Source organism: Penicilliopsis zonata (genome assembly GCF_001890105.1).
Source record: "Penicilliopsis zonata CBS 506.65 unplaced genomic scaffold ASPZOscaffold_1, whole genome shotgun sequence".
Taxonomy (NCBI): domain Eukaryota; kingdom Fungi; phylum Ascomycota; class Eurotiomycetes; order Eurotiales; family Aspergillaceae; genus Penicilliopsis; species Penicilliopsis zonata.
The window spans coordinates 2,876,581-2,886,471 of NW_019208911.1; the positions used below are offsets into that span (position 1 = coordinate 2,876,581).

The 9,891-nt window shown below is 52.2% G+C and overlaps 5 protein-coding genes across 5 annotated transcripts; 3 read left to right on the plus strand and 2 right to left on the minus strand.

Moving 5' to 3' along the window:
• Window positions 1-70: 70 nt before the first annotated feature.
• On the plus strand, window positions 71-1,167 carry ASPZODRAFT_127676 (hypothetical protein). The gene is made up of 2 exons (XM_022721811.1): window positions 71-682; window positions 1,045-1,167. Exons 1-2 carry the CDS (start codon window positions 450-452, stop codon window positions 1,067-1,069), a joined length of 258 nt encoding a protein of 85 aa, XP_022586091.1. The 5' UTR covers window positions 71-449; the 3' UTR covers window positions 1,070-1,167.
• ASPZODRAFT_148841 (hypothetical protein) lies at window positions 1,082-4,081 on the plus strand (the record flags this gene model as incomplete). Its single annotated transcript, XM_022725425.1, has 1 exon — window positions 1,082-4,081. The coding sequence occupies one exon, from the start codon at window positions 1,082-1,084 to the stop codon at window positions 4,079-4,081; it is 3,000 nt and encodes a 999-aa protein (XP_022586092.1).
• Window positions 4,082-5,465: 1,384 nt separating this feature from the next.
• Window positions 5,466-6,284, minus strand: ASPZODRAFT_163393 (hypothetical protein; the record flags this gene model as incomplete). The annotated part of the gene is made up of 3 exons (XM_022726622.1): window positions 5,466-5,576; window positions 5,631-5,998; window positions 6,128-6,284. 3 exons carry the CDS (start codon window positions 6,282-6,284, stop codon window positions 5,526-5,528), a joined length of 576 nt encoding a protein of 191 aa, XP_022586093.1. The 3' UTR covers window positions 5,466-5,525.
• Window positions 6,285-6,618: 334 nt separating this feature from the next.
• On the plus strand, window positions 6,619-8,028 carry ASPZODRAFT_56266 (hypothetical protein; the record flags this gene model as incomplete). Its single annotated transcript, XM_022728600.1, has 2 exons — window positions 6,619-7,760; window positions 7,830-8,028. The coding sequence occupies 2 exons, from the start codon at window positions 6,619-6,621 to the stop codon at window positions 8,026-8,028; spliced, it is 1,341 nt and encodes a 446-aa protein (XP_022586094.1).
• A 1,128-nt stretch (window positions 8,029-9,156) lies between these two features.
• Window positions 9,157-9,689, minus strand: ASPZODRAFT_12400 (hypothetical protein; the record flags this gene model as incomplete). Its single annotated transcript, XM_022721383.1, has 2 exons — window positions 9,157-9,345; window positions 9,594-9,689. 2 exons carry the CDS (start codon window positions 9,687-9,689, stop codon window positions 9,157-9,159), a joined length of 285 nt encoding a protein of 94 aa, XP_022586095.1.
• Between the last annotated feature and the right edge of the window lie 202 nt (window positions 9,690-9,891).

Here is a 9,891-nt window from a genome sequence, read left to right on the forward strand (position 1 = left end):
GCCCTCTCCCACAGCCTTACCAGTGACCGTTGACCGTTGACCGTTGACCGTTGACCGTTGACCACCCTCTCCCTCCACGCCCGTCCCATTCCTGCTTCCCCCGTGCCTCCACTTCTCGCCCTTCCCCTCTTCCCCCGAGCGAGCTTTGGAGTCGGAGGTGTGCGGTGACTGCGTCTCTGTCCCAGGTAGGTCTGTCCGTGACCCCTGGCTGCTGTCATTTTTTCCCCTTTGCTTCCGGGTTGCTGTCCCTTCCCCCCCCCTCCCTTTCCCCTTCCCCTTCCCACGCCTTGCGCGCTGTGGCCACGCACTACGTACCAGCCCATCAGCCATTCTTCGGCACGGTACGCGGTACGCATGGTGTAAACCCGTCTTGCTCGCTCCTGGTCTTTTCTTTCCCCCTCTCACTAAGCAGCCTGCCTGCCATTGGGACCGTCCTGTCTGCTGCTAACATGCTCTCTGACCCATCAGCGCCGACCCGCGTCGCCCGCGCCCGCGCCCGTGTCCGCTTTCTGCTTCCGCCTTGCTGCCTTGCTGCCTTACTGCCTTACTGCCTCAGGCCCCCAGATCCCGTGACCTCGCCGCCTTTGGGCCTTGGCCGCCAGATTCTCCCTTTCACACCCACTTCCCTCTTCGGAATCGGCATCGCTCCTCCGCCGGCATTTGAAAGCAACCAACCTTGTCGGTATGTATCCTCTGCTTTATTTTATTTTTTCCTTATTTATCTATTCCCCCGTCTTCACTGCTCCTGTCGCTGCTGTCCGCATTTTTCTCTTCTTCTGTTTGCTCAGGTTTTGCGCAATGCCGTGTGCTGTGATCCACCGACCGTTCTCTTGTTGCGGCCAGGTCGCGCTTGCTTCCATGTCCTGCACTCGACGACGCGTCTCGAACCGTCTTCACGTGTAGCTCGGGAGCTGGACTTGGGCGCATTGCTTCTGTCTGGGGAGCGGCCAGCTACTTTGGATTGGATGCCCATGTGGTTTCCGTCGCGTGTCTTTTTTTTCCCCCTTCTTCTTCTTCTTCTATTTTTGCATGGCTAATCTTTAGCCGTCACCCGCAGATGGGTTGGTAGAATTCGCGCGACATGAATGCCTGGCTAGCCGACGGCTCGAACCTTCCAGGTCATGAAAATGGTGCTTTCCATCCCTCGACGATTGATCCGTCTGCCGCATTTCTCCATCCGTCCCCGACCCCCCAGGACCCCAACCAGTTTCAACAGCAGCGAATGTTCAGCAATGGGGTCTCGCGAAATGTCTCCCCGGGCTTCCACAACCCAAACCAGGTGATTCCGTCAAAACGACCGCGTCCGGAGGATGGGATGTCGATGTCCCCCAGACCGGCATCGGGCTCGCTTTCAGCCTCGCGATCCCAGACCCCCCAACAAGTCCCCTTCCCTGGGTACCAGGCGCCAAACAGCGGAGCACCGCAGTTCCCCGCTCATCCAACACCCTACCAGCACCTCCAGCAGGGTGCTCCTAGCAACGTCACACAGTCTCCGATCATGCAAGAGTTTGATCAGACCGCCGCCCAGAGGATGGGTACGGCGTCCCCTAGCCCGTTTTCACCGGCTGGCCACATGGGACCACAGATGTCTCCATCGCAGTCCGATCACAGTAATCGAGTGAACACGCCGCAGGGCGCCGCCAATTTCATGTCGGCGGGTCAGCCGTTTCCACAGGGGGTGGGCTCGCAGTTCTCGCCACCCACCGCAATGACCTCGGGCGCTGTGCAGGCACCGATGCCTGCCCAATTCAGTGGCGTACCCCAAGGATACCAACAAGCCCTGGCCGCCCAGCAACAACGACTGTATGCCATGCAGATGCAGAACCAGGCCCGTCCGATGAACGCCGCCGGGAACCCTGCCCTGGCAGGCCGTCCCGGCAGCAGTGGCATCAATCCGATGGCCAACCCTCAGCAAATGGCGGCCCTGAGACAAAGCATGGCCAAGCCCACCAACCCCGAAGGCTTCATGAGGTCCCTCCAAAAGTTCATGATCACTAGGAACCTGCCTCTGGATCCCAGTCCGGTCGTGAGCGGTCGCCATATCAGCTTGGTGCAACTATATGCCACCGTCATCAAGCTTGGCGGCTCCAAGAAGGTCACTGCCTCCCAGATGTGGCCTGCAATCGCGCAGCAGCTTCAATTCCCCCCCATGCAATTCCCTATGGCAGTCCAGGAGATCCGGGACCATTACCAACGAAACCTAGCTCCCTACGAACAGGCATTACTCAGCTCTCAACATAAACCGTTTACCGATCAGATGCAACAAGGTGCTATCCCGCGCCAGCCTAGCGACCCAAGCGGGTTACAGTTCCAGTCCCCGACGGTAAAACCGGGCGCCGGCTTCGAGCCCGCACAACAACTCGCGCATTCACCGACAGCCAACGCCGCATTATCGAACAATATGCCCCACGTTGGTCCAAACGGCTTCGCGACCCCCACACCAGTCAAGGGCCAGAATAGTAGTAATAATCATAATAACAACATCAACAACAATAGACAACCACAACATCAATCAAGACCCAGCGTCTCCCGGCATTCGCAACCGCCGACGCCCCAGCAGGATTCCCCCGGACTTGTTTCGGGGCCCTCGCCCGCACACCCGGTGAAGCCAGAGCCGGTATCCATGCCCGGGAAGCCTCCAGGCGAAGCAGACCAACATTGGGATGAGCCTCTCAAACATCCCATCGGAGATACCTTCAAACCGATGGTCTTACACGCAAGCGACGTGTATGGGCCAATCGCGTTGGAAGATCTCTATCAGATGGGAGAAGACATTTCCCGCTGGCGGCCCAACGTGCCCACCTTTGTGGAACTGGGGGTGATTGACATTCACGCCCTCACCATGAGCATCAAGTCTGGAATCCATGCGGAGATGCGAATGGCCCTGGATACGCTCACCACGATCTCCTCGGAGCCAACGGTCCAGATCTCCCTGGACAACTGCGAGGACCTTGTTGAGAGCTTGGTCGAATGTGCCGAAGACCAGGCAGAGCTGTTGGCGGAGAATTCAGTCGAAGTTTCGGACGAATTGCTCCTGCCGACGTACGAAGAGGTCACGCGGGGCTGTCAGACAGAATTCACCTCTCTGGCAGACGTCCCCGAGTTCGGGAGTGTGGAGTACGAACTCGACCGGGCTGCCGACCGGCTCATCTGCATCACCACCATCCTGCGGAATTTCTCATTCACAGAGTCAAACTTCAACATCTTGGGAATCCCCGCGGTTATCAAATTCCTCGCCACCATCGTCCGCTATCTGGGAACCCGGAACATGTTCATGCGAACGCATCAAAACACCTTAGACTTCATGAAGGATGCCGTGATCTGTTTGAGTAACATCGGGCATACGATCCACTTACCGGGCAAAGAAGAAACTCTCTGTCTCGTGCACTTTCTCCTCTCCTTTGCGCCCTCTCCTGCCCCGATCGTGGCTCCCGAGGGTATCTATTTCGCAACGTACAACTCGTCCATCCACAAGTATACACCGGCGGCAGTGGACTGCTTGGCGAAGTTGTTGGCAAGAGACGACCCGAACCGAACGTACTTCCAGGCCTTGTTTGCCGGTGACGGCGTACCGTCATTACAGCAAGACCTCCTCACCCGGGCATTTGGCTTGGCTATCTGTTCCATTCCGGACCAGCCTCGCAAGTCTGTTGGAATTCCTGATTCACGCAAGGTCTTCCTGATGCAAGGCCTGTTGGCAGCCGACGTTCTCACGACGTTTGCCGATGGCAGTCTGTCCAGGGCTTGGCTAGGATCGGTGGATGGATTTGCCATTCACCTCCTTCGACTCTCTTGCCTACTGGGTACGGAACGCGTATTACCAATGAACCAGCGCTCTACATCCGCCGCTAGAGGGCAAATGGAAGCAGACGCGTATACCTACGGTTCGATTATCCATCGTGGATTGGCCATCCTTCGTCGGCTGGCCGAGAAATCGAAGAATATGGACAGCGCCTCGAGCATGGGCATTCCCTCTGGTGTTATTCCCCGCAAAGAGAGTCTGCTCGGAACCTTGTTGATGCCGAATGTTGATCCCATCATCATCCGTCAGCTCCTCACTTACGCTCGAATTGGAGATTAGGGAACCATATCTTGATTGCGGGCATGAAATGGACTGCGTTTAGAACCATTGTTTTTTTTATTTTACTTTCGAACTTTGACTCAATTCTCTCTCTCTCTCTCTCGTGTGTGCGTATATGTTTGTTCTTCTCATGCCTACCCTTCGATATGATGTGTTCTATTCTTTTTTTCCCAAACAAGCCTTACATGTTCCTCTCATCTTTCCACCCCCCCACCCCCCCCCTCTTGCTTCCCCCTTTGCCTTCTTCTTTCCATGGGCGCTGGGATCTGGCCGGATATGAATGGACCTGGTAATTAAAGTATCTACCTAGGGACCTACCTACCTACTTATTCATTTTTTGTATCTGCTGTTGACATCCTCTGTACAATGCATAATACCCCCCCCTCGAACCCCTAAAAACTTTGGAGAGATCATGTGTGATGTCTGATGGATGTTCTATTTCTCTCTCTCTCTGGTTTGGTCATAGGTCTACATACCACTGCCTCCATTTTTTGTCCATGCGTAATCCTGGCGGGTTCTTGTGATAGTTATGAGACTTTTTTACTATCGGTTTTCTTTTCTCTTTTCTCTTTCTTCCTTTTTTCTTTGATCGGGGGAACAAAAGTATAAAATGAGATATTAAGCAATCTATTCAGATTATACTTGGATGGACCGGTCACCTATGATAGAGCTATAGTCAAGTCAATACATGGCGTTTACCTTACGGAAGCGAGGCGCTGTAGTTTGCGTTGCAATAAGGGGGATGTCGAACGATAATTCGCTGTTATCTTGAATATCAGGGTTATGCCTATCTAGCTCTCTAGTAGGGGATCCGAAACATTAAGGACTATATCTTGGAAAAGTGATATGCCGTTGAATGAATGGATTAAGCTAACCGCCGCTCCCGGTACATCCGCATGAAGACATCGAGTACAGAAATGTTCACCAAAGAGCTATCGCAGAAATGAGAACATAGAGATGCTGCTGCTGGCAAAATCATCAACACATGTACATTCGAAATAAATAGTACAGAGAGCTGCGATAGAAGAGGGGACACAGCAATAATAACGAAGAACAGAAGAAGAAGAGAAAAAATCGAACCTCCATTAGAAAAGACAGAAGGGAAAAGAGAAATAATGAGATGCCCTGGAAGAATACAGTATGAATGGAGAAGTATGATGACGATGATGCTAGTGCTGGTAAACCCACTCTCAATTTGAGAGAGCTTCCTTTCTCAAGGCTCGGTATCATCCGAGGATTGACCGGTTTTATTATCTCAAGGATACTGATCTGACATTCCGGAATGTCTAACTTTTAGGTGTTGGCAAGACCGTTCTCGAAATGATGTATAGGTATGCTCGGGAGTGTAGGTTGGAGGTCTTGAAGGTGATGATAGGGGGATTCGAGGAAGAGAGGCTTGGTAGAAGAGACATTGATTGGGTTTTGTGCAAGTGTTGGTTTTTGATTAGAAGTTACGGTCCTCAAGAAACTTTTGGATCTCGGGTTTTCGCCAGCCCTGAGTCTGATATTAGAGAACCAGGCGTTCAGTGAATCAATTCATCCGACATACCTTAACAATGATATGCCCGTTCAATCGGTTGATGGTCACATCAGAGCCCTTTTTCGATCCCGAGTCCAGCCCTAGGGCACGTGCTAGATCATCCCGCAATGCCTCAAGATCGCCCTCAGTCTTCTGAATCTTGGTTTGTTGCTTGGTACCACCTGCTTTTGTGACAAGGTAGACAGGAAGTTGGTTTGATGCAGTTCGACGAACAAAGTACGGAAGATTTGTCAATTGAAGGGGGGCTTCCTGAAGACTCGAAGCGGAAGACGGTGCAATACCCTCCTTCAGAGTCTGCGATTGGCGCTTCAGTTGGGTGAGGAAGCCTCGCGTCTGCTGGGGGCAATGAGGTGTAATGGGGGATCGGGGATAATATTCTGTACACCAGATGAAGATCAGTTTTCTGCATCAGACCACTTTTTTTGATCGTGCATTCTCTCAAGCCGCCGCCTGGAGTATGACTATTGACAGAGATCCAGCCTCAATGGGTATGATAGGCAACTTACGAGACGGAGACGGGCTAGACCGATAACATTTCGTCGACAGGGACCTGCATGCCCTGGACGCGAAAATGCATTGTGATGAGCTGAGACGCAGAGGCATCGCGGCGGATCGCTGGCGGATAGCAGACGAGACGGCGAGCGACTGCGAGAGGGACGCCATGTACACTGCAAGCTCCGAGATAGACTCGGACTGGGGGATGCTGCCGGGACGAAGCACGTCGTGTCGTGGAGTGGTGCAACAGCAGACGACCGGCCTCCGAAGCCTTTGCTCTTTTGCTGCGTTCTTTCCTGCTTTCTGCGCGGAGCACCAACGCTAGGCCCTGTTAGGCCTAGCGCGGCCACCAGCCCTCCCACCCACATTTTCGCCAGGCAAAAGCACATTTTGGGCGGGCGACAGAAAGAAGATCCATCCGACCTTCCTTCAGCGCTCTCGACCTTTCCTTCAAGGCTCAAGGCACCCCCCCCGTCTCTGCCATTCCAACCACTCGGTCACCATGGCAGACAACGCACCCCCCTCCGCCGAGACGCTCCTCAGCGGTGCCGCCGCTCAGGCACCCAAGACCGCCGAAGAGATTGCGAACCAATATGACCTGCTCCCCAAGCTGATTCCCTATCTCGACCGACACCTGGTTTTCCCTCTGCTGGAGTTCAACTCGGGTAACTATGACGAGAAGGAGGCGCTGCGGGCGAAGTATGAGCTGCTCAAGCACACCAACATGACCGACTACGTTGCGAACCTGTGGAAGGAGATTAACGACTCGGAGGCCATTCCCGACGAGTTTGTCAAGAAGAGGGAGGAGGTTCTGGCCAAACTGAACCAGTACCAGGAGCAGAGTGCCAAGATCACCGAGCTGCTGCAGGACGAGAGCGTGGTCGGCAACCTGCGGAGCGACAAGGTCGCTAACTTGCGTTTCCTGGAGGAGCAACATGGTGTTACCGTCGAGATGGTCAACAGCCTTTTCGACTACGGCCGGTTCCAGTACAGCTGCGGCTCCTACGGCAATGCTGCTGAACTGCTCTACCAGTTCCGTGTGTTGTCGACTGACAATGACAAGGTGGCCTCGGCGACGTGGGGTAAGTTCGCGTCCGAGATCCTCACCACCAACTGGGATGGTGCGATGGAGGAGGTGCAGAAGGTCAAGGATTCGATCGAGACACGCCTGTTCAACAACCCTCTGGGTCAGCTGCAGAACCGCTCGTGGCTCATCCACTGGTCGCTGTTCCCCTTCTTCAACCACGACCCCGCCCGCGATGTCATCACCGACCTCTTCTTCTCCCCCGCCTACATCAACACTATTCAGACCAGCTGCCCGTGGATCCTGCGGTACCTTGCCGCGGCCGTCATTACCAACCGCAGCCGCGCACACAAGAATAGCAGCGCGTATCAGAAGCAACTGAAGGACCTCATTCGCGTCGTGCGTCAGGAGGGCTACGAATACTCTGATCCGATCACCGACTTCGTCAAGGCGCTCTACATCGACTTCGACTTTGAAGAGGCACAGAAGAAATTGGGCGAGGCGGAGGATGTCTTGCGCAGTGACTTCTTCCTCGTTTCTGCCGCCGACGCTTTCGTCGAGGCCGCCAGACATCTGATCTCGGAGAGCTACTGCAAGATCCACCAGCGCATCGATATCAAGTATGCATATAATGATTGAACCCAGCTGAATTATGTTGAATAATGTCTGACATTCTTTTTACTCAACAGGGATCTTTCCACCCGTCTGGGACTGAACCAGGACGACGGTGAGAAGTGGATCGTCAACCTGATCCGTGATACCAGGGTTGATGCCAAGATTGACTACAAGGAGGGAACAGTCATCATGAACCACCCCCCTCAATCAGTGTACCAACAGGTCATTGAGAAGACGAAGGGAGCTTTCTTCCGGACACAAGTCCTGAGGTAGGTTGCAGTGAAGAAAAACAAAATAATTCCCAAATCTGTTATAAAACCAAGGGCTAACTCCATGACAGTTCGGCTGTTGCAAAATAAGAACAGTTTTTAATTGATTTACCCCCGTTGAAAAGGAAAAAAAAAGCAAATCCACGGGCTCCTTATGTGACGGGACCAATGCAGAGTGGCATACATAAGGCTGGCGTTCAGGCTGTCGACCTTTTGATGTTTCTTTTTTCATCTTTTCAGAAATTTGAGTGGGCCTTTTTTTTTTACTTTACCTGAGAAATTCAGATCTCTTGAAAGGCCTCGGGATTTGACGACGTCTGAAACGCTGGAAATATTGCGAGTTATCGTACTTATTTTGATCCATTTTCTTTCCCCCTTTCGCTTTTTCTTCTCTTTCTTTCCTTTCCCATCGAAGAGAGTGTCATGGACCAGCGCATTGGCCTGCAGGTCTCATGAATAGGGGAAAAAAAAGCATTCTACATGAGCTGAACTATGTTGTTACGAACGGTCTATAGAGATGATCGAGACGATTTGTCGAATCAATTCCTCGTTGAAATTATTTCACCCAACTGTTAAAAAGAAGCACGGGGAAGACATCAGCAATATGTCCTACGTAGCACCAGGTACCTACTAGATGTAAGAACTATGAGGTGCTGGATGGGACGAACTATATCAAGGTCATGGCTACAGGATATGGAACAATACATATATCTACTTCACTGGGGGTAGGTATATGACCTGCGATGAAGTTAAACGAGGCCTAGCACGAGGAGCAAAGAGGACGAACCCTCAACGAATAGAGACGTATGATGGGAATCATGAACCCAGAAAATGAACTGGGCTCTCTGCTTATAAACCGAGGCAGCTTAGTATTGAAGTGGTGAGTTCTGTTTTTTGCCTCTCTAAACATGCTATCTGCAGCGTAGTTCTGTGGTTCCCGGTTGATATATGGACAAGGTAGACGAGAACCTCGAATATCCAGGTAGGGCAATGTAATATATGGACTGCGTTGTTTGTTTGTTTTGTTTTTTTTCTGAGAGAGCAATTTGGTTTGGTTTGCCAGGAAGTGTACAGAACTATTGTTTCCTTTGTGATATATTCAGCATGATTTCATAATAATATATATTTTGCATCATCGTCCCCGTCGGCATTCACCTCCCACAGGCTGTCTTCGACCGCGGGGATTCACAGACACCAGCTCGTTGATATAGGGTTCCGCTGGGTTCTGGCTGGTGATATCGAGGTTGGAGCGATGCGCCATTCTGAGGGCTTCTTGCCGCTCATACTCCCGCGACATGATTGCAAGATCGTTGATTTGTTCCTATATGCGCGAGTCAGTGGGAACACTTCCTCTTCTTCTTCTCTGAGAAATTAATAGAGATGGGATAAGGGGGGCAGAGACCCGTGTCAGAGGTACGCCGACAATGAGATAACCTTCGCGCCCCTTTTATATTCATCAATTCATCTTCGGTTAGGGCTGTGTTTCAATATTCCTGGGGACCGATCCGCCGGGCACGTGCAAGGATGATGTTGATGTTATTTATTTACCTGGTAAGTATATGGCCTGACCGAGGCAGATGGTCCCAAAAAGAACCGGATGTGACCTAGAACGATATGGCGTGAGAGCCCGTATCCGGGAAGCCAGTACTCTTGGACTCTCGACATTCTTTCAAGGGGAAGGCCGGTACTGATCGATCAATGGTCTAGAGTGTGTGATTATGGACACGTTAGTTCCGAGTAAGGGGCATTTAAGTGTAAGATGCAATCTGGGGAATCAGACCTCACGGATAAAGTACCTACATGAGAGGGCTTTAAGTAGTAACACCACAGGAGGCGGAGAGGAACACGATCAAGAGGATAACCTAGG

Coding starts and splice junctions, on each gene's coding strand:
- ASPZODRAFT_127676 (XM_022721811.1), top strand. CDS start 450: ATGCTCTCTGACCCATCAGCGCCGACCCGCGTCGCCCGCGCCCGCGCC. Junction 683..1,044: donor GAAAGCAACCAACCTTGTCG/GTATGTATCCTC, acceptor GCTAATCTTTAG/CCGTCACCCGCAGATGGGTT.